Here is a 24,321-nt window from a genome sequence, read left to right on the forward strand (position 1 = left end):
ACCAACACAACTTCCCTTTGGAACAATCTGTGTATAGTGTCCACTTCATTTTCTTTATGCATTCACTGAGTAATTCTCATATTACATTCAATGCATGTACAACTGAATGTGTGATTGGAACTGCACATTTATTTAAGTACTGGCCTCAGGAATGCATACTGACTTATTCTTACAAACAGATATACCTTCTTGTCAACAGGGCTAGAACCCTCGGCATTCAAAACATGTGGTGCATGTTCCCCTCCCCCATTTGGGAGTGTTCAATTTCTAAGGACTCACTGATATTCTGTTGATTTTTTTTTACATGAGCAAACTACAGTTACTACAGCAATAAATAACCATTTTTGAGCATGCATGGATTTCCCAGCAATGTTGTAACTATGATCCTTTCCGCATAAATCACCAAAGTTTCTATAATGTTTTTGATCACCCCCTTTTCACAATGTTTGTCTGCACTCAACTCACTCCCTGAGATTTTGTGCTCCTTTGACAGCCATTTTGTGGTTGTACTTACCGTGTTTCCCCGAATATAAGACAGTGTCTTATATTAATTTTTGCTCCCAAAGATGCGCTATGTCTTATTTTTCTGTGTTCTGTTCGTTGGGCATGCTTCCAAACAAAAACTTTGCTATGTCTTACTTTTGGGGGATGCCTTATATTTCGCACTTCAGCAAAACCTCTACTATGTCTTATTTTTAGGGGATGTCTTATATTCGGGGAAACAGGGTACTACCCTGTATCAGAATTCCAAAGTTGGGAGTCTAAAAAAAGTTGGAGACCCTGGCTTAGTGTAACTCAGTATTTGTATATATCATTATTTACCAGCAACCAATGGCTGTGTCACTCCCAACTGTTATTTCACATTGTTGCAAAGGGGACACTCAAATACAGCTAGGTAGAAGGAGAAATGCATGTGCAGAAAACTATGTTTGGCCCTTTGGATCATGCCCCAAACATATAAAGACATCTTTCTAATTTAGTAACATAAGATTACACATGATTATTGGCATATGCATTAGATTTTAGGTCAGATTTTTTGAAAGCTACATAGCAAAGCCCTATTTTTTAAAAAAACATGGAGGAATTAATGATCTGAGATGTCATTTAACTTTGCAAGAAAAAATATTTATAACCCTCTCTTCCTCAAAAGAAATGTGGGCGGGAAATGGATTATGTCATATTAGAAAACAAAAATTGCACTTTGGTAAAATGGTGTATTCTAAAAAAGATATATATAGCTATGGCAAATTCTCCCATTTATAAGAGAATGGCTTCCTTGCATATTTTACATGTAAAACTACAAAAGAAATCTAGGCAAGTTGCTAAGATGTTAACTATAGGATACATGATTACATACTTCAGGTTAACAAATATTTGAGTAGTATAGAATGGAAAAATAGTTTGGGGTAGTATGGAACAGAAAAAAGCCACATGTCTTCCCCAAAGTTAGTTACATTAAGGCATATAACTGTTTCTGCATGGCTTAAAAAAGCAAGCTGAAGACAAGGAACCAATATTCTACAAGCTCAGCACTCATGCATTAACAACGCATGCAGTTTCAAAATCTGAACATTTTATTGTCCAGTAAGAACCAGCCCAGTGACCAAGGAAGCTCCAAGAACCGCTCCAGTGAGCAAGTGAGCTCCAATGTCCACGTGGAGTTCCATTTGAGCAAACCTTGTCAAATTTCAAGATGATATAACATCCACGTACCACCTGCATGGGAGCATTCTCCCAAGGTTGATGGAATGGGGCAGCCTATGCTTCCACATATCTCCACATGTATATCAGTGAGGCAAGAGTACTTAGTGTCATCACAGTAAACTGTAAAATCTTTAATGTGACAACACCTATGACATGGGAAACAGAATATATTTATGCTCAGATCCAGTTATTTCATATTAAATGTGGGTCCTTTTTCATTAGATCTTATTTTCTGTCCCAAATTCGAGCTTGTTCAAAAGAAAATTCTAATATTCATGCACTAAAATATTACTCATATATTAGAATATTACTCTGAAAATTTCAAATGGACTAGATTACTAGATGATGAAATTGTATTACAACTTCAAATGAATTAGATCTTGGTAACCTACCTTAGTTGTATTTAATGCTTAAATGCTGCATGCCAAATCCTCCAAAATGACACTTGGGCATTTCTTTAAAACAGTAATTGGGAAACATGTTTATAATACTTGATATTTGATGACAAGGAGAAAATACTCAGTGCAGTATCACTAAAATGTGTGATGCCAAGCAAAAGGAGAAAATAAAACATACAACTTAATAACTGGTCCCTTGTCAAATAACTGGTCCCATGCCCTTCCATTTCCACACTACATATTAATTACATATTTAATGGCTTTTGAAGTTTTTAATGCAGAGATTATAGACTGTTGTTTATGACATGAAAACAGTGGTATCTAAAGGATCAACTGATGAGCACAGGATGAGTTAAAACCAAAATCTGCAGGCTTCCAAATATAAATTTGGCAACTATGACAGAGAGAAATGCTTGAAAGAGCTAGCCTATGCTTGGTGCTTATGCAGAGGTCTCTCTAGCTTGTGGTTGAGGCACATTATTTGGCAAGTCCTAGCTGAAGGAAAATTGTTAGTACTACATACATTACATTTATGAACACTAAAATAATTTTAAAGTGAAATAGGACCATACCATCCTTACTCCAGCTTATAAAATAAGTTTTGAAGTACTCTCCAGCAGTTTATAAGACAAACATGTTCACTCCATCACTTCTGCTGTTCGGTCTCTGGGTCTGCCATTAAGGTGGACTGTCCAGCCCATCTTGCAAGGAGAAAGGGACCTGGTCCTATGCATGGCAGGAGTGAGACACCATTGCCCCCTTGCAAGGATAACAGGACCCAGTTACAGAGGGTGGGCCAATGCCTGCTCTTTTTCTAACCCCCAACTCCTGTGTTGGTAAGGGGTTTTGGGGGGACTTTTTGACCTCCCTGTTTGCCCATGTGCTTCAGGCATTTAACTTTAAAGAACTGTATAAAATTATATTCTAGATTAGAAAACCAACCCTTAAACACAGTCCATTGTATCAATGATTATACTAGATCATTACTGTGTATAACTAAGGGTTAGAGATGTCCAGAGAGGTGCATATATGAAACTAATGGTAGAATTGCTTATTTGTGTGATTTCCTCCAGAAATATTTCCAGAAAAAATGTACCATTATGATCCATTAATTTCCTTTTAAAAATCATTGGACATTTTTTTTTGAGTGAATGGTTTTCACATGAAGCCCTCTGCTGGAATCATTCCATCAACATGCCACTGAACGGAAATTATTACATCCTAATTTACTCTAGTACAATGCTCTTTTTGAGAGGGAAAAAACCCTTGGCATTAAGGCTAGAACACGATTATAAAATATACTTTAAACGTGGATGTGTGGTGCACTAGAGAGAAATCAGTGCTTGGAAATCCACCTATCTTTTCCCCTCAATTGTAATGGCAAACCACGATTTACAGCTATGTCATTGAGGCCAGGGAATCTGTGTGTTCCTGTCTTCCCTTTTCTTTCTCCTTCCCCATATCCAAGTAATTACATAGTTCTTGATTCATAGAAACCTTGTTTGCTATTACGGTTAAGCCCAGCTCATGTGCCTCATCAAAAGAAACTGTAGTCAATAAAACAATGTGCATAGTTTCTCACATGCCTTAAGTATTTAAAAAAGAGAGCATTTTAGATCTCTCTTTCTTATATCCACTTGAATAGTTGTAGGCCTTTGTCTGCAAAGATACAAGCATCCCAATTGCTTAACTCTGCTCTGTAAGGTTAACTATTATAAAATAGTCATGCTTTCTTCAAAGAAAAGTTCATTTAAGATTACTGAAGTAGAGAGCTTCCCTTCTCTTATAGAGTTAGTGGGGGGAGGGGGAGGTGACCAACTTCAAGCACTGCTCTTTTTACGACATTCTTTCAACAGATTTCTGACAGAGGCACACTGGAGGGATTCCAACTAAGCTTTCCAATCATCTCAAATGTACACCAATCATAATAAGGCAACAATTCAATTTATACATGCACCAACAGTGGCCAAGAGTGGTACAGATAAGATTTCATGGGCTGGGAAATATAAGAAAATAAAATACAAAGCTGGAAGTTGGGTAGGGGAATACTACTTTCCATGCATACCTGTGAACAAAGTGCTTTCATCCTCCTTCCTCACATTTAGCATACTTAAATAATTCCATAGTTTTGTACTACCAGATATGCCATACCAGAAGAAGCTCAGCCTTAGCATCTGTTAAATAATTCCATAAACAATATAATCCCAATAATGTGTGAGGCTATAGTAACATGTAATGAATTCTAATGCAGTTACTAATAACTGGCAATAAAGCAGGGAAGTGGAAGTGTGGACGGAGGGAGAAGCTGCTCAGTGAAGTCAGTGAGTGGGACTGGGGCAAAAGGATTTTCCGACCCTTCTGGTACATCACAGCTGATGGGCCTTTAACTAGCTACAGATCACAGAGAGCTATTGGCAGCAGGCCAGGAAGAGACACTGATGTATTGTTACCAAAAAGTGTGCCAATAAAATTGCATTTTATTAATTACTACACCTATGGAAGATCATACTAAATAGGCTTTTTATTCTGCAAAGACAGAAGAATAAAACCTGCCACTTTTCTTGCTGGATGCTACAGCAATCAAGCCAGAGTCCAACACAGTAATGCTGTATTTGATCTGCATAGCTCAAGAAGATGAAACTTAACTCAGACTTCCCTTGAAAACAACTATTGAAGGATTTTCAGTCTGATCCTCAACATATTAAGCTGGTAGCAAATCTGGCCATTATGAATAGAGCTTACCACCATGCAGGTATGTTTAGGATCACAGTATCAGGCTTCCGAGAGACCAGCATAAGAATCCCTCCAATGCTCTTGGGTCTTTTTTTTAAAGGCAAAGGGACAAGTTTTACTTGCTCAATAAAACTAATGCATTTTTTCTTTTTCTTGAGACAGTGTGGTTTGCAATGCACATAGCTACCGGTATCAAACACAACTGTATGAGAGCCCTCTTATAAGCAGTTTTATTCCTATCCATGATGGCGGACATTGACAAAAAAACAGAACTTATCAGAGATCTTAAAAAAATAACTTACAAAAGCAGTGATATACACAGCACAAAACAGTTCAGATGGGGAGAGGGAAACAGTTCTTTTAATAGTTAAAATGTAAACGTGAAAAAAGATGGAATAAAAGTCCCTATCTCTTACTTCTACTTAAGATGTCATGTGATATTATTTTACAATGTCCTGCAGGCCTATATATGTATGTGCGCATATCTATGTCTCTTTAACACACACACATACATACATCTATCCCTACATATACATACACAGATAACTGTTTGCAGTTCAGTCTTGGGCAGCTCTGATATGCCACTTATTATAGTTGCTGAAACCAGATCAGGACCCACTTTCTTCACAAAACTGGAAAGATGGTTAAGAAAAAAATGGTGGGTCCAATTGTGGCTGAGATATTTTCTGTCAAACTGTACACAGGGATGAGTAATTTTTCTTCTTTAGTAGCTCTCTGGAGAGGGCCAACTCAGTGCAGCCTTCATGAAGAGACTTGGTAAGGATCACACACTCATTGTCATGCTGGGGGAATACTGAAAAATAGGAATCCACATTTTAGCAGCAGCTCATTCATTTCTTGCGATCCTAATCAAACTTTCATGTGACGTGTATACGTCTACCTCTATCTTAAGGAAAATACATTTCCATTTCAAATGGCACGTAATCAGACATTCATTATGAAAAGCGTGTGAACAAGAAATATGGGGGGAAATACAAACCAGTCACTGCTATTTGGGACAATTCTGTGCTTAGTTAGTGATCAGATATCTGGTTTATGAGAATCTTTCCCTGTGTCTAAGGACCAATTTAGATGCCTCTAATTTTCCTTCAAAGTGGCTGTGGGTGGGTGGATTGGGCCTACTGTGCCTTGACACATTAGCACTCCATGATATTTGCCGAATGGGGAAAGGACTTCAATAGAAAGACCATTCAGTTTGACTATGAGGGCAATGACAGGAAAAGATGAAATCTGCTAAGCATGAATCTGACTGAAAAACATAGCTCTTCTGCATCTTATTTTGCATGTTTCGCTTATGGCACCGACCTAAGATGTCCTAGGAATTTGGCTTTATTCTACAAAATGTGCTTGAAGTGAACTTCTGTTATTTCAGTATAAAGGTTGGCCCACTGGATGTATTTGGAGCAGAATATTTACTATTAACAATAAAGAATACCAGCCATAATTATGTTGCGAAATGAGTTAATAAGTAAAATTATTTAATTAGTAAGTGAAATACAATGGCAAACCTTGTCCTGAGTTTTAAACAGAACTTTTGATTAAAATGGATATTTTACATCAGGAAAATTGATTTCAGTTCTCAATGCTACATTAAAGGATACTGAGGTGCCTCATAAAGAACAAAGGTAAATTTTGATAGAGACCTTCAGAAAAAAATCTTTTAAACATTTAACTGGATTTGTAATCTGTCCTATCTTAAAAGCTTCGGTAAGGTTTGTGATGATTAAAAACCCGAAGACCCAACAGAATGATAACATTTTACATATCTAAATTTAGAAAAAACATTCCAATCTCTTCATTCAATTTGTAGCTAGCTACCTAATAGCAAGAAAATTTCTGAAGCTGGCTAAATGGGAAATCAGTAATATCAGACAAAGTGAGAAAATCTTTTATTATGTAACAAAATAGTGATCAACTTTTCTCACTTTTCAATAATTTTGTTCAGTCCATTTTTTATAAAGCATTCCAAATTATGGCAGATTATGAGATGAGTATGAGTTACACAGTAGACATGGATAAGAGCAGTAGACTTGGATAAACCATTCATCAGGCCTTACCAGTTATGATCATGGGTTGTACAGAAGTTTGAGTACAGAAGTTGTTTCATTAAAACTTCCTGTTTGGTTTGAATTAGAACTCATTGTTTCACGATTCAAGACAAACAGCAAGGTTTTAAATCTGTTGGTTAGTCCTTTATGAGTGGAAAACTATTCTGTAGAATTAAATAGGAATTTAGAAATAAAGTTTCAAATATGATCTTATTTTGAAGAATCATTTAAAATCCTCCCATGAATCTATTCTTTCCAGTATCATGCTTATTTCCAAAAGAACACTAGAGGGCATCTTTGTTTCTAGTGACCCATAGTGATCTTCATTTCACTGTACAGTTTTCATCAGCCCCACTGAGCTTGCATCAAAATAAGATGGAAAACTTTCTGAAGTTTATCAGAATACGTTTAACAAACCAACTATCAATATTTACTCCATATAATTTTAGTTTAGGATGTTATTTTCACATTGGTTTCTTCCTATGAGCTGACAAAATGACTGGATAGAGCAAAATATGTATCCAGATTTTAAAAGCTCAGATTTTTCTTGAGCATGAAGATATATATGAAGCCTGGAGTTTTTGCTGATCTACTATAAATTGTAATACCTTTTTAAAAGTCTGCCATGTGATACTGTACAAGAATCAGATATATTTCTATTGGTGCAATGATTATGGGGCAATGGTCCTAACACCAATACCAGAGGATGTTGATAGAATATCTAGTGCATAATCCTACTATATAAAAGGCAAGCCATGTTCCCAACAACTCATTCTTTAAAGTGAAGGACTCTGGAAGATGGAGTCCAGAGGATGCTGTGTTCCAAGCAAAGAAGGGCTCAGCTGGACTACACCTCCCACAACCATTTGCTTTAACAGCAGTTGACACTGATATGAAGGGGAAGGCCTTGCTATACCCACAACAGCTCTGGCTGGGGTGTTGAGAGCAGGGCTGAGTAGGGTGGGGAGGAAGATGCCTCAGCACACACCCCCAGTGCAGTCCAGGTAAGCTATCAAGAATTGGACTGGCTGTGGGGGGAGGGGGGGAGTGGAAGGAAGAGTTAGGATAGGACAGAAAGAATAAGTGATGGGAAAGGCCAGAAAAATATAGGGTAGGCAGGTCGAAAGACAGAATGAACGCTGGGGGAGGGCAGCAGAAAGATAGAGTTGTAATAAGTGGGCAGAAAGAAACAGCTGGGTACAGGGGCCAGAAAGACAGCGTAGCGGAGAAGAAAGAGTAAGAGAGAGCTGGGGTAGCAGGGCAGAAAGTTAAAAAGACAGCTGGGATAGTGGTGCAGAAAGAGAAGGAAAGAGAGAGCTGGGGTAGCAGGAAAGAAAGAGAAGAGTAAGAGAAGGCATGATAGGATGGTGAGTGAGATATCAAGATATTTCATTTGTATACATTTGAAGTTGGATCTTCTTCCTTCTTAGTGTCTTCACAGATGCTGTGACAAGATCCACTTATCAATGGTACAAGGTTATTCCAGTCAAGCTGCATGTTCCGTATCTTTGTTGCAGATTTGTTTAATAGTTTCACTGTATATTGCTGAACAGATTTGGATTGTCTACTGTCTTCTGTTACTAAGTTCTATATAGTAATTTTGAGTTTGACAATAGTAGTTTCATTGTTTTTAAATAAATATGATGGAAAGTAGATTTCATATTTAACAGTCTAAGACAAGCATCATGAAATGGATGACAGGAAGATGCATAGCACAGTCACTAAATGCATTATAAAGCAAGTGTTTGTGGCTTGGTAGATTCTTTTTATTATAATTTGTATCTCAGATCAGGAAAGGGGTAAAAAGGATTAACATGATCTTAGATACTTGTTTCACCCTTTGGAGTGATTTTAAGAAACAATATCAGAAGCTACATGACTACTCCGTTTGCTGATGTCATGCAACCTAATTCACAAATCATTTATTTACTTAAAGGATTTCTATCTGACCTTATCTCCGACTCAATCACCACATATACACTGTTGTCCTAAGCAAAGTTATACCGTTCTGTTGCAGTAAATGGGCTTGTAAATATGTGTCTCTGCTTAGTATACTGTTAACCACTCTGAATTTATTTTCAAGCACAGCTACATGTGACATGCAAGATGTACAAACAAAAGTATCGTAAAGGCCTTGTCTGCAACTTGTTTAATGACAATGTCTTGCCCCATTTCAGACAAATCTTAAAGAGGCGTCAGAAACAGACCTCTTTGGACAGCTTTGGACAGCGACACTGATCCACTGGCTCTGAAGCTGGTCCTAGTGTTATTGTTTGTTACTGTTTTCAGCATTAAACACTATGTTTATTCACCAAAAAATGTGGTTTTGGTATGTTTTTTGGAGTGCCTAGAACGGATTAATTGGATTTACATTGATTCTTATTGAAAAGTTTGCCTTGGTTTTCATTGGTTCCACTGTAGTTGTTCTGAAGATTAGTTGGAAAACATGTTCATCAGTACTGTACATAAGCTATTGCTGGTAACTTTTACCAAAATATATGCAAGTTTAATTCCATGTGCTTCTTTAATGTAAAATTACATTGATTTGACCCTTTATATTATATACAGTTGTCAGTGAATAATCTATGAATGTTCTCATTCTTATTTTGCTGATAACTAAAGTAAATATCAAATAGAATACTCAAATACTTGCAGAATAATCCTATGCAGGGTTGGGTTTAGATTGGAGTAACTCTAAATAAGATTACACTTTTACGGATACCATTTTTAGTGTATTAAATTTGGGAATTCTTTTCCTTCCTCATATTACCACTAATCTAAATGATGCTATTTTGTCCATGGGAGCATGTGACATTATTTTAAAAGAATACTATATATTCACATCTATTTACTTCCCATCAGTTGGTAGAAAACTACCAACACTGATATGACAATGAAAAGAGAACAGGTAATGCTTTACTCCAGAAACATCACCATGATAGAAATATGACTGATTCTTGCAAAGTATTTGGTAGAAGGCTGAGCAAAAAAAATTGGTGTATGATATACATTAAATGGGCCAAAACTCAAGGCTGCACAAACCACCTGTAAACAGAAGATGAAATGCAGTGTTTCACAAGTGATTCACATTTGTTGCAAGATATTTCCACTAATTATTTTATAACATTGTTAATATCTGACTGGAAGGGTGCAAATATCTGTTCCATTACAAACAACCTGTTGAAAACTTTACAGCAGACTTTGGCATGGACAGTAGGGCTACTGACAACCTGAATTCATGAAGAATATTGCCTATTACTGAGTGCACTTCTCTGCTGCCACTTCAGGGAACTTGCCCAAGCGGCTTACAAAATAAAATTGAATAAAAAGCATAACAGTCAGTTAAGACTAAGCATTGAAAACCAAACAAAAAAGAAAAACCAAAATAAGCATCATAAAATGAACTTAACATTATTTTCAGACTGAAAGGCAGACCTTTAAAAGGCATTAATTAAAGTCCTGTCACCAAGTTGGTAGAACACGAAACAAAACACAATAATTAGTGTCTTCTTGGCAGCATAAAATCCTGTACAGTTGTTGTTCTTTTTAATAACTGGCATTTTAAAGTGTCCCTGTAGTCACTCTTGATTCTCCTAAGACAACAGCCATACTCTAGGTTCAAATACATTGGATGTCCATGTTTTGAGTTATAGTGGTTGACAAGAACATATAACACAAAATAATTTAGTTAAACATATGCCTGCTAGTATAACAAATGAATGACTTATTTATTATGGTTGAAAACCAACAGAAAAACAGGTAGCATACTAATCTGCACAGTTGGGTAAAAGTTGGTTTTGAAGCTGAGCCACTTTTCAACTTATACTCTAATCCTAAGCAATCTTTTGGTGATTTTTCTACTGTTGGTATTATTGGTATCTTGTGTCTAAGTCTGACTGTCTTGGATCTGCCACAGACAAACAGAACATGAGTTGATAAATGGCTTGATGGCAACTGAGAATTTCACTGATCACAAAACAAAAATGTGATAACAGATATGAAAAATACCATGAAGCACATACTAGGGCCACATCAACATGACAGTTTTTAATGTTTTTTAACTAACAATAAGAAATACCATACAGACTCTGCAAATACAGAAAATGTTGTTTCATTCCTTTACCACTTGGGACTCAAGTCCTAAACCTTTCAGATATGTGGGAAATAACCTTGGTTATGTACATATAAATGACTGCAGGCTTAGATGTGAGTATTTTAAAGCCTGAAATTGAGTATTAGTTAAATTAAACAAAGACATTAAAGCAATAACCAAGAAGCAAAAGACAGCATACTCACGCTTTCACTCTGAAAAGGATTTAGGAAGTTCCCACCCATTTCACCATCATCACGAGGAGTCCCGGGCTGATTGCTCATGCTCATATTACTGGGCGAGTTCTATCAGAAAAACAACAGAAAAGTCAGGTGTGTAAGCTCAAGATCATTTTTAAATGCCTCAGAACAGTTTTTCAAATACAATTTTCTTTTTAAAAAATCTATGAATGAAAATATAAATCCCACCAGCATCTGAACATCACACTGCCTACTGCAGAAAAACACTTCCAAATGTACATTATTTTCCGGTATCTCTTCCTTATGTACAGGGAATGTAATTTATGGGAGGGGAGGTTGGGATCCTGTATTAGCATGAATCTTAATTCAATGCCTTCTGATAGTTTCTGCCAGCCCTGACAGCACTTTGTTATAGGGGAGAATGGAAAGCAGAAACAACTTGCATGAACAGATAGAGTGGTCACCACCCACCTGTGAGACAAGCCATGAAAGCTATTTGCACTGTTTCTCAATAATTCCAGGCCAGTAATGGCAAGAACTTGTAATGGAAGCAATGCAGCTTTACCATGTATTGCTCACATCAGAATTTTTTCTGAACTAAGCACTTCTGAACTCAGACTATTTCAAAAATATTTTCTGAAATGGAGCAGTGGTTCTACTGTAGACATTTATACTTTCAGAAAGACAAAAACTCTAATAGATGTGACAAATCCTTGGAAGAGATCTAAACCAGTGTGTGAACTGTTGCCTATGTTTGTCTACTCAACATTATATCAAGTTAGTTTAATTAACCAGGCTATGATATATCAATTTTAAAAAGGACTGGAGATTAGGGACAATTTTTGATATGTTAACAAATCCCTTCAGTAGATCCTAGTGATTTGGATTTACTTCCAAAAATGATGTCTGCTTGAAAATTATGCTAGTCCAACAAAAACAATTTATTTGGACTATATTTTAACCTGTATATTAAACTTGATTAAGACAGATTGTGCTAAAAATGTACTTACTTTGGAGATACTGTCCATGTCTCCGGAGCCTTAAATTAAAACCACAAAGCAGTTTAGTTTTCATTTTCATTTGATGGAACAGTAATTTTCACCTGTCTATGGTTGGTCTAGTTTTCATCCAAAAGCGAAGAGAAACTGTGATTTAGCTTCTACCATGACATATGCCGGAGCTTCTGAAATTCCTGGCAATTATAGAGCTCCTTTTCTTTAGAAAGCTCTCTCCTTACAATACAGGCAAGTGCAATTTTTTGTACAGGAAAGGAAACAAAGGACAGATAAACATGTGACTATGTTCAGATATCATGAACAAATGTTGTTTGTTTGTAATGAAAATGACCCAGGAATTACAGTGTCAAACAACCCCCTCTGCTTCTCGACAGAGCTGAAAATGAAATTGCCAAATCTAAAAAAAACTTGTTTGCTGTGATGGCCAAACCCTGCATTTCAATGAATTGTGGGTACCCTGCTTGATTATAAACTATGATTAAAATATGCTTTAGAATCTCAATTTGTAGCAAGGAAAAAAATGTAATTTATAACAAGTTTTGATGTTATGTCTGGTTTCTTTCAATCCAGGAAGTCCTAGCTCTGTTCACAAGGGGGAGAGCATGTGAGGACACAAAGATTTCCTGGCTCATTCACCTCATGAACTACTCGAAGATAGTTCGTAACACTTAACTGTAGCCCCCTCAGGTATTACTAACAGTCAGAGAATTTAATTTTCAATGTATAATTCTCCAGTTTAGCAATTCCCAAAGTGGGCGGTACTACTTCCCTGGGACGGTGGAAACATCAAGGAGACAGTGAGGAATTTGGGGGCAGTAGGGGGCAGCAGAGAATTTTAGGATGGTAGGGAAGTAGAGATTCCTGGGACAGCTAACAGGGGATAGGTCTTGTCCTTCCATCTTTGCCATGTGGTGACTGGTGAGTTTTTAAGGAAAAGTAGCAGTACTCTCCTCACTGTGTAGCCCGAGGGGAGGGGAGAACCCCTTATTTGCAAAGCAAGATTTTTTTAAAAAGTAATAGCACCAGCACTCTCCTCACTGTTGTTTTGAATTTGCAGTAGACCCAATACCAAGAAAGAAGTGCATGTTCGTATGTTTAGGGGAAGGGCAACTAGGGCCATGGCCTAGAAGCCTGGGGGGTGGCAGTCAGAAAATGTTTGGAACACTTGAGTGCAGTCTCCTCAGGTATTACTAACAGTTGGGGAATTTCATTTTCAATGTCGAATTCTCTAGTTGGACAGCAAAATCCAAAAATACCAGTGGGGATACACACAGATCTGCAGAAGGCAACTAATCCCCTCCCCACACACTTTCCCCTCTTTCCCTTTCCTGAAAACATTCATAGCTTCTCTTCTTTCCTGCTTCCATCCATCTCTCCTTCTGGGTTGCCAACCTCCAACTGAAGATCTCCTGGAATCACAACAGATTTCCCAACTATAAAGATATGTTCCTCCTTAAGGTTACCAGCTCCAGGTTAGGAAATTCCTGAAGATTTGGAAGAGCAGTCTTGGGAAGACCAGGTTTGGTGAGGGCAGTGACATCAGCATGGTATAATGCCACAGAGTCCACCCTCCAAAGCAGCTGTATTCTTCAGGGGAACTGATCGCTGTTGTCTGGAGCACACTTGAAAATTTCAGATAATCTCCAGCCCCTATCTGGAGCTTGGCAACCCTAGTTCACCTGGAGGAAATGACTACTTTGAAGATGGTTCCTATAGAATTATATCTTCTGAGATCCCTCCTCTCCTCAACCCCCCCCCCCCGACAATGCCCCCCAAATCTCCAGGTATTTCCTAACCTGCAGTTCCCAACCTTGTTTCTTTGCTACCTAAAGGTCAACCTACTTTTATTTACCTCACTTTCTTCAGCTTTCCCTTGTCCCCCTGGCAACCTCTACCTAGGAAAACTGTGGCCCAGTTGTGTGATGCCAGCTACTGGACCAGACCCACTTGCATGGTAGGGAACCCTCAAAGACTTCTGGAGGACATATCACTTTCCCCAATATTCCTCTCCCCACACTATTTACTCTTTCCTTCCTCCCAGCAATTCCTATATCCTCTCCCTTTTCCCTGCCTCCTTCTCTCCAATCTACTTTTTACCTGTCTCCCATCTTCAGCTACATTTATTATTTATTTACTTCATTTATACCAGGGGTAGGGAACCTGCGGCTCTCCAGATGTTCAGGAACTACAATTCCCATCAGCCTCTGTCAGCATGGCCAATTGGCCATGCTGGTAGGGGCTGATGGGAATTGTAGTTCCTGAACATCTGGAGAGCCGCAGGTTCCCTACCCCTGATTTATACCTTTCCTTTTTCCACAGTGGGGAACAGTAGCAAGCAGCTAAGCCTAGTTGAGTCATGCAAGTCGAGTGTATCACGACACCTAGAGGTTACTTCCAGCCCTAGAGTTTCAAATCTTCAGTGAAGATCTCCTGGAATTACTACTGAACTCCAAACAGAGATCTGTCCCCCAGAGAAAGTAACTGCTTTGGAGGGTGGACTCTATACCATTATATTCAGCTAAGGCCTCTCCCCGCCCTAAACCCTGCCTTCCTCAGACTCCACCACAACATTTCCAGGAAATTCTAAACCTGGAACTAGCAACCCAACTCTGCTCCTTCAAAGACCAGAACAGGCCTGAAAAGGTGTCTGCCCCCACCCCTTGATTTGCTGACAGGATCAATCCTTGGAACTCTGTGGTTCCCTAGGAACAACCACTGAGTGAAGTTGTTGTTTGAAGCTAAAAGCGCTCCTTTTATCATTTTTGGATTTTTACCCCCCCCCCCCCAAGTTTTGTTTTGTATAGATTTCACATTTTTCTGCAAACCGGGGGAGGGGGGGCTTTTTCAGGCTTGCAGAAAGATCTGTCTTGCCTGTTCACAGCCCCAGTCACTGGATGTAAATATCCTCAGATGTTAGTATATAGATGATGACAGAAATTCCAGATGAGGTCTTCTGAATCAAACAAGTTCCCTACTGCAGACTACAAAACTAAGATGTATTATCCTTACCTAGTGATCCATTCATATGATGCGAATCCATTCCACCCAGTCCACCCATTGGCCCATCAGATCCTGGTCCCATTGGAAACTGGAAAGTGGAAAAATTTATCACACAACAAACATCCTAATAAGTAATTCACCCTGAGAAACACAATATACGTTGTATTACAGAGCAGATCAAAAATTAGACTAGAATGAATGATCTGTGTATATTTACTTGCCTGTAGCATAGCTAAATATTAAAAATTCAGATGGCTAGGAAATGGCCTAAACTGCCAATTCTCACATAGGGAGCACTGTTGAGGAAATAAGTACCTAAGAGCAGGGGCTTACTGCAGCCAGAACAAACAATTCAGTGCATTGAATATATATGTAATTAATGTATTCCACATTAAGGAATATTAGAAGGGAGACATATAAAAGAAAGGTTTTTGAAACCTCTCTCATGTGTCCTTTTTCAGGTACATTTACAATACCTTGAAATTTGAGTATCACCTGTGTGGTACATATATTGCATAGTACTGACTACTGGCAAATTTTGTGGGAGGGAGCTCTCCTAAGTCCTGAGAGGGGAACTGGGGAAAATCAGTGCAACTTTAAAAGCACAGGTACCATGTTTAAAAAAGGACACCGACTGTGCATGGAGATATATAATATTAGCAATAAAGCCCATTGTAATGGAGAGAAGAACCAGGAGGCTGGTGACAGGCCTGGTGGAGCAGTGGACCCCAAGGAACAGGCCCAACAGGCTTGATTTGGGGGGTGGGTTGGAAGAGGAGAAGAATTGGGAGGTTGGTGGTAGCCCGATGGAGTAGTGGGCATCAAAGTGAAGGCCCACTGGGCTTGCACCATGGCGCTGTTTTCTCCACTGGGTGGGGGGGAAGGTGGAATGAGGACACACTTCTCACCAATCACCATGCAGGACTCATTTCCATGGTTGGAAGTGAGTCCTGCATGGTGATTGGTGGGAAATTCATTGTTGTGACATTCCATCCCTTAGGCAATTATGCCTAAGGGTATATCTATATGGGCAGGCGGGCGGGCGGGCAGGCAGGCAGGCAGGCAGTCACATACATTCGAAACTAATATTTACATTAGGTCTGTTGGGTCCAGGTGGCACTGCATTCATTAGCGTGTACATGTTATCTCCCGAGTTAGTTGAATCTGAAACAAAAATATTTTTGAAAGATCAGACATAAAAAATAGTGAATACTTGAATTGAAATGTTAAATCAAGATTCAGACAGTGCCAATAATGGACATGGATCAAAATAAAAATTTCTGTAGATAAAAGAATTTCTATCCAATCTTTTTACCTGCAGAAACACTCCATTGGAACTAACCTATACAATGGAAGTACCCATTTCAGAAGTATGTTGAAGCTGTACTAACACATATTGTTAACATCCAATAAAGCAATTGTAAGAGTAAATAGTCATTGTTAGACTATGGTTGTGAGCCACAGAATTTGTTTGATGGAAGCTTTCTGAAAAGAAGAACAAAGGAGATACCATGTAGTCCCAAAGAAGAAGTTTCCCTACTTTAGCAATGAAAATACAATATTTGTCTTCCCAACAATCTTGAAACATTATTCATTAAAACCTGTATGAGAAGTAAGGGTGAGTGGCTTGTCCAAAATAACCAGGTAAGCTTACTACTGAGAATGAATTTAAATCCAGATCACTCAAGTTGAAGGATACTTATATCTGCTAGATTGCCTCTACTAAGGGGTCATGATTAAGCACTTTCCTAATATCTGTCCAAGTAGTAATAGCAGTGAAGAGAAACAATCTGTGCTTTCAAAACGGAAGAACGAAAGAGAAGCAAACATAAGTTGGCTATATCTAATCAAAACACTGTTACAATTTTGAATTAGAACAAATTTCCTTTGAGATAGGTTGTTAGCTTGAATAGCCAATGCTCCACATGTCTATATTGTACTATGCCATTGTTATCTTTTAGAGCAGGGCTCTCCAACCTACGGACCTACAGATGTTCATGAACTACAAATCTCATTAGCCTCTGCCAGCATGGCCAATTGGGACAGCTGATGGGAATCGTAGTTCATGAACATCTGGAGGGACATAGATTGGAGACCCCTGTTTTAGAGTTGATATCATACGACTGAAATCTAAGGTTACTGTTCTGAGCTCATTGTTACAGTAAAATTCTACTTTTCAGACAAATTTCTTTCAAAGCCCAGAAAAGTAAGATTAAAAATCAAATCTGGTATTTAAAATTTTCAAAATATTAGCTTTCAAATATCAGATAATATAAAATCTAATCATCTGTTTGCGTTATCTTATTATAAATAGTTCTTTAGATAAGTAAATATTTCCTAATTATCACAGAACATAGGTATATATATGTGTGTGTATGTATATGCTCTAATCCCATCTCTGCAAATTTTGGGTCATTGTGGTCTGTGACCATTTACAAACCAACTCACCAATTCGAAGAATCAGCATTTCTTAGGCCCCTTCTGCATGTGCAGAATAGTGCACTTTCAATCCACTTTCACAATTGTTTACAAGTGGGTTTTGCTATTTGGCCAGTAAAATCCAGCTGCAAAGTGGATTGAAAGTGCATTATTCTGCATGTGTGGAAGGGGCCTAAGGTATTTAATATGTATTAGAATGCCATCTCTTAAGTGAATGATTATAGTTTTAATTCTATGTTTTATCCAGAGAAAGAGAGAGAGAGACAGAGAGAAAGAGAGTATATATAAATAAAAATATATGTATGTATTATCTGTTGGAAGTGGCCCTGAGCCTAACTTTTTTGGGAAAGAGCAGGGATTAAATATAAATAAAGTTATAAACAAACAAATAAATATACATTGTTGTGCTGCTGTTAATAATCATTTATATATTAATAGCAAAGTCGGCCAAATCTGAGATTAGTTAAATCTGGTGACTTGAGCTGCATTATCTGAACAAAAGGGTCTGAGGAGGGTATGGTTTGGGGAGGCGAGAGGCCTCAGATGAATATAAAATAGTCTATCCTCCAAAGCAGTTGTTTTCTCTGGGGGGACAACTCTTTGTTTTATGAAATTCAGTGGTAATTCTAGGAAATCTCTAGAAACCTTAACCCTAAACCCTCAAGGGGAGGGCGCCAGAATACAAATTTAAATAAATGAATGAATGAATGAATGAATGAATGAATGAATGAATGAATGAATGAATGAATGAATGAATGAATGTAGATTGTCAGAGGGAGAGAAATAAGAAATAGTAATGGGGAGGCAGATACAGAGAAAAGTGACCCTCCCTAAGTCCTTGAGGGTTTCCTATGTGTTCTAACTACAAATTGTACCTAGCAATCTCATTAAGCAATATATAGAATTTGTTGCCAAAAAGCTAGCATAATAAATGTTCAAAATCTGCTCTGTTGGAGAAACATTTTTAATAAGTGCAAGTAGGCCTTGGATATGTATCTGCCAACTTGGAAAAAGTACCAGCTGCATATCATTTAGTCATTTTTTTCTTTTAAATTAAAAGATATTAAATACACAGTTAACTGTCTTCATATTTTCTGATAACATTAAGATACCTGCTGGACTAGGCATGATGGGTGTTCCTGGAGGTCCTCCACCTCCTGGTGGGCCCTAAAAAGAACCAGTCATTAAATTAACATTAAAAAAAAAGATAATCCAACCAAGCGCATGGCTTTTCTTACAAAAAGACAAGAGACATTTTATTTTTATACAACAAAGTAGTAGTAGATGACATGGAATTGCATTAAACATTTCCTGTGCCCCCAAAGCTTTAGCAGCCTTCTGTTAATTAGCTGAACTCAATACAGTATTATTTTCCCCAACCGAGATTGCCTGTATTGACTGAAAGGGCTACAGCTTCTCAGTGTAATAGATATCAGAGAAATAACAGATAAGGTACTAAACCAATGCAATGATCCTCACTGTTCTGGGTGCCTCTCACTACCTATTCTGTACTTTGCTCCATATGAAGTTGTATTCTGGATTATGTAGGTCTCTTTCTTCATACTATGGACACTACCTGCTGAACCAGTCAAGGACAACCTTATTTGGATCCTGAGTAAAGCATGGCCATAATCTGTCCTGTGATCTCAGTTCTGTTCAATTCCCACTTATTTTATTTGGTCCATGCCATGCCTTTTTTGGTCTGTATATTGCAAAACCCTTTATTGGTTCAGCAATCTGAAATGTGATATCTTTCAAGAAACCTAACACAAAAGACAAGGACTTTTGGGCTACAGACACAGGAAATTCACCCAGGAAGCTTTACGCTCTACTTATCCTTCACGAACTATACTCAATAAAATATTCAAGGGCATGTGAAAATACTGGGTGAAATCACAATTATTAAATTCAGAACTGTTGTGAAATCTAAATTGAAAGGGAAAGGTCCCCCCCCAGCCCCCGATCAAAAAAAGTATATGACGCTGCCTACAAAATAGCAACAATAGTCCCTTGGATTTATTCATTTTAAACATTTCTATGTTGCTTTTAATCCAAAAAGTATCTCAAAGCAATTTACAGTTTAAAATAGTATGACATTAAACTGCTAAAACCATTTCAAGCAGATATGAAATAGCAATAATAAAACATTAAAACAGCAGCACTAAACCATCAAATTAAGATCAGAACCTGTGACAGGACTTCAGCTGAGTGACCTTAGGTACTTGGAAAACTTTGACTTCAAGCTGGTAGAGATCTAGAACTAGCCGTATAACAAATCTGGCATGCATAACTATTTTTGATTGCTTTGACACTTGTCACATTAGTCTATAGTACGAGGATGGCCTGGCAAGGCATAAAAAGTAGGAACTGAGCTCCAGGGAAGGCCTCTGGCCGCTTTTTCATTCTTTTAATTCTTTTTCCTGTTATCCTCTATCTACCTCAATCTCTCATCATGACTACTTGCTTGGGTTGCCAATATCAGTGCTTTGATTATGTGTTTGGTCTGTATATTGTGTTTGTGCATTGCAGGGGATTGGTTGATGCATTTGCAGGGGATTGGTCTCTTCCAGCTCTATGATTCTACCTTCTCTTCTGAGTAAGTCTAAATAATGCTGGTGTAAAACCTGCCAACCTGAGTGCTCCAATTAGATGAGAAGTGGCCAGCTCATGCTATTGTTACATTGTTCTTGAAAACTGGTGAAAATATTGTAATATTGTATTAGAGTTAGAACTGAGGTAAGATATGTTAGAATTTATTTATTTATGCTAGTTCTCCAGATTGAGAAACTAGTGGAGAATTCATCTTTTAGAACATGCCTTTTTATATAGATGCTAGCCCTCTCAGTTAAGCAGCTAATGGAGAATTTATTATCCTAAAATGAGGAGTCTGTAATAAGAAGTTAAAATGAAGGAATAAACTTTTTTGCCTTAAAATTTTCCTTAATAGTATTAGGGTTGTTTCTGGTTCCTTTCAAATCAGTTATTGCTTCTTTTGAATTTAGGATTAAAAAATCTCTTTTATCTGAAAGTTAACCCATTACTCTTAAAATCCTTCCCCCCCCCCCGAGGCTGGAAAGATGCATATTAACGTTGGGAACCCATTCCAGAGCAGAGAGATTACATATCTTGCACAAAGATCTGGTGGTTCTTTATCCCTCCATTAGGCTCAAGGTGACTTCATTCTTTTACAGATTACAGGAGTTCTATCTTTCTTCTTCTTGCTCAAAGCCTGTACATGCCAAAGAAAAGAACTGGCATATTCTGGACTCATGCACAGCATTATGTATTTATATTACCTGAACAGTTCTCAACCAAAAAATAAGACTCCCTTTTCATGGCCTATTATATAATTAGGAGCAAGAAAGTACAAGGCAGAATTCATCAGGTGACCGAAGGAATGTGTTGCCACTGAGTAAACATCTCATGTCTACAGTTCCCTGAGGGAATAATTGCTCATTCATTAAGAAGTGCCTCTACTTCCATGGGTTTCACCACTAATGCATCTGTCATGAATATATGTAAAGAGGTGGATTGACTGATGCAGCTTTTGGGTAGCAGGTCCTTCAGCAGATGGTCAAATTTTGTCTGGTTGGCAGAGAGCTGTTGTTTCCTCATTGTTTTCTAGTAGGCTTCGTAACAATCCAAGCATACCAAGATGTCCTCCTGCTTTTCAAATAAGAATGGAACACTGTACTTATGAAGTTTACTTCTGTTTGAAGAAGAGGAAATGGATTCCTTCATTCCTCTGTGGCCATGTTGTTAATTGTGGCGGAATGTATATTTCTCCCCCTGTATTTGAATTCATTGTTTTTAATCCTATCTTGTTATGGTTCAGACATCACAATTAAATGTTCTAGCATTTTTTCATAGTTGGACACATATTGCAATCACTGAACAAATGCAGGAATTTCTGAATTGAAGAGTACTCTGACCACTGAGCAATGGAAAGAGCAACCTATTTTCTGCCACCAGGGACTATGGGAGAAGGAAAACCCATGCATAGCCTTAAATAGCCTCTTCCACAAACAGCAGGAACCTTTACAGTAAGTCCAATATTCCAATCTCAACAAGCAAGGGGTTTGTATGGGTTCCTGGCAATTCCCCCTTGTCTTCCAATGGGATAGCATACTAAGCACATGGCCAGAGCAAATAGTATTCAAAAAGTCTGTTCTCAGTTCATACAACCTTCATCAAGTCCGTACAATACATCACAAGGTTTTCAATTATTATATCGATCAATGCTGGTTAATAAATGAATGACGATTACTATTTGTTAATGCTGGCTCATCAAAATTGTAAAATCTGAACACAGATATGTACAACTGCAGCTAATACATTACATTAAAGATGAGATTGATTTCCGACTCATTTAATGTTCACAAAATTTATTAGACTCTAAAGGCATGTTTTCCTTCCTTTTTAAAGTCTTTCTGTGTTGTTAATATATTAACCATCAAATCAGAATGACATTATTATCAAGCAAGCTATTGTTTTTAATTAAACATTTCTAATTATTTTAGCCCCAACCACCTCAGCACTCAGCAGAGTCAGCATAACTGTTTTCATACCACATTTGCAGCTACAGTAAAATCTAGAAGTGACATCAAAACTGACATAACATTGTTTTTATTTAAACATTAATTAAATAAAACAAGCAGTGTTTAACATTTTCCACAATAAAACCAATATTTTAAGTAGGAATGAATACATGATAGTATCTAAAATCCTGTCTTGTTTTACAGAGGTAAGATGGAGAATTGCAATTTTTTCGCCAACTTTATTCATGCCTTTTATTGTTTTCTGCTCTTCCTATCTAGTGATAATACCAAGCCTGCTTTTCTAAATCTGCCTCCCAAACCAAATAATGCTTTCAGATTCTAAGAAATAAGTAAAAAAATATAATTCTGAAATAGAGTTCCTTGTTTGGAATGGGGAGAGGCGAAGTATGTCCTGACTCACTGGGAGAAGTCTGACCATAAAGGCAGAACTGCTGCTCAAATCCCCTCATCGATTCGTCTTTTGATAACAGGTAGATTGGTGAAGTAACCCGAGTTTAATTATTTGTGATACGGATGTTTTCTGTTTTTTTTTAATAAATCATTTTTAGTCAGCATTTAGTAGAGAATAGCAGATTTAAAATTCCCAAATAAAATGATACTGGGAAAATTGTGCTTCTTTCCCATAACTCTGGAACTGTAGTCAGTCTTGGAGGAAGGCATCAATTTGCCTTGCCTGATGTTTTGCCTATGGTGCCAAGTTATTCAGCATCAGGGAAAGTGGAAAAGTTTAGCTCTTCACCTACCTCCCAAGTACTGTACATCCACATGTTGCCGGGATAAAGTATATTTTTGGAGCAGAATGTCAAATGTGCATTTTGGATTGGATAAGGCAACTGCTTGTGATCATGGTTTCTATGAATGCATTTTCACACTTGCATTATCACACTAAAATCACTGGTTGTAAAATTTTGACTGTAAAAGTTTTTTTTTTTTAATGGTTCATTTCCCCCTTCTAACAGATCTTCCTTTGACTGTCATGGGGATTCCATATGCAGAAGAGCTCAGAATGAGACCCATTCCTTTTTTAGTGAGGCAAACTAGTAGAGTTTAAATAAAACAATGCAAGGGGCAAAGTGAACTTAACAGTTTTCATGTCACTAAATAACAACAAAGTGAAACATTCCTTGAAAATATATTTGTAACACTAGTTTTAGATGATTTTGAGGCCCTTCAAAATGCAATTGCCAAATTACTGCATTCAATTATTCTGTCCTTTGAAACAGCTGACTTTACTTTTTCATTACTGGAGCCTATCTATGCATTGTACCAGTTAGAGAACATATGTGAAAGTAAAACACAGCATTCAGGGCAATTTTGGCCAGACTGCTAACTGTTCTACTAATGAACCTCAACATATGTGCTATAGATAGATTGCAGACACAATGACACAAAACAGATCAGACATTCACTTCTCAACCAATACACATGGGCTTTTCTATAACATCTGGACATCCATTTCTTAACCTAAATAAATTGTAACATCTATACTAATGAATAAAAACAAGCATGCACCCACCCACAAAGAGAGAAGTATACTTACTACATAATTCCCTGGTGATGCAGAAGAGTATGGTATCTAAAAGACAAAAGCCAGCAAAAAGGGATCCTGTCAAACCTTATTTAAGATACCATTTTAGTACGTTTAACTGTACCCTTATTCAACTGGCTACATCTAACAAAATATTAACCTTTAAATTTTCTTTAATGATGTTCATGTAAGCAATATGGTTGCTAAAAGACCATTTTATAACACTGAATTATGTATAGGATAATCAAAGAATAAGGGATTATCCTAGTCAAAGAAAACTTCCGTTTCAGATTAGGAAAAATCTGATGTAGCCCTCTTCTCTGCTAATTAATTCTAATATGAACAAACCACTCACATGCTGTTATTCTTTATTTACTTACATTTTAAAGAGGCATAACTGCAACAGAATTTCAATATTTACTCACAGAATTAGCATTTGTGGGGTTTGGCCAAGGTCTACCACCTCCTGGACCCCTAAAATATAAAAGATCACATGATAATTTAATTTGAACTATCTATGTATTTTGACTAAATATGCTATCTAAATAAGCATATTAGTTTTCTTTTGTGCAAATTCACACCTGT

At 37.5% G+C, this 24,321-nt stretch overlaps 1 protein-coding gene across 12 annotated transcripts in view; it reads right to left on the reverse strand.

The window, feature by feature from the left end:
• Nucleotides 1–647: 647 nt before the first annotated feature.
• SSBP2 (single stranded DNA binding protein 2) overlaps nt 648–24,321 on the reverse strand; it is a 157,719-nt gene continuing 134,045 nt past the window's right edge. For 6 of the 12 annotated variants that reach the window (XM_048502966.1, XM_048502970.1, XM_048502977.1 and 3 more), the window contains 8 exons: nt 24,162–24,210; nt 23,749–23,784; nt 18,762–18,816; nt 16,304–16,374; nt 15,220–15,298; nt 12,205–12,233; nt 11,201–11,299; nt 648–2,159 (listed from right to left, as the gene is read on the reverse strand). In XM_048502966.1, the coding sequence (XP_048358923.1) occupies nt 2,115–2,159; nt 11,201–11,299; nt 12,205–12,233; nt 15,220–15,298; nt 16,304–16,374; nt 18,762–18,816; nt 23,749–23,784; nt 24,162–24,210 (463 nt within the window). In that variant the 3' untranslated portion in view covers nt 648–2,114. Of the gene's footprint in view, nt 2,160–5,042; nt 5,650–11,200; nt 11,300–12,204; nt 12,234–15,219; nt 15,299–16,303; nt 16,375–18,761; nt 18,817–23,748; nt 23,785–24,161; nt 24,211–24,321 lie in introns of those variants that run through there. The other 6 variants (XM_048502978.1, XM_048502976.1, XM_048502974.1 and 3 more) reach the window with 1 other exon arrangement.

This window comes from Sphaerodactylus townsendi, linkage group LG07, assembly GCF_021028975.2.
Source record: "Sphaerodactylus townsendi isolate TG3544 linkage group LG07, MPM_Stown_v2.3, whole genome shotgun sequence".
NCBI classification, from domain to species: domain Eukaryota; kingdom Metazoa; phylum Chordata; class Lepidosauria; order Squamata; family Sphaerodactylidae; genus Sphaerodactylus; species Sphaerodactylus townsendi.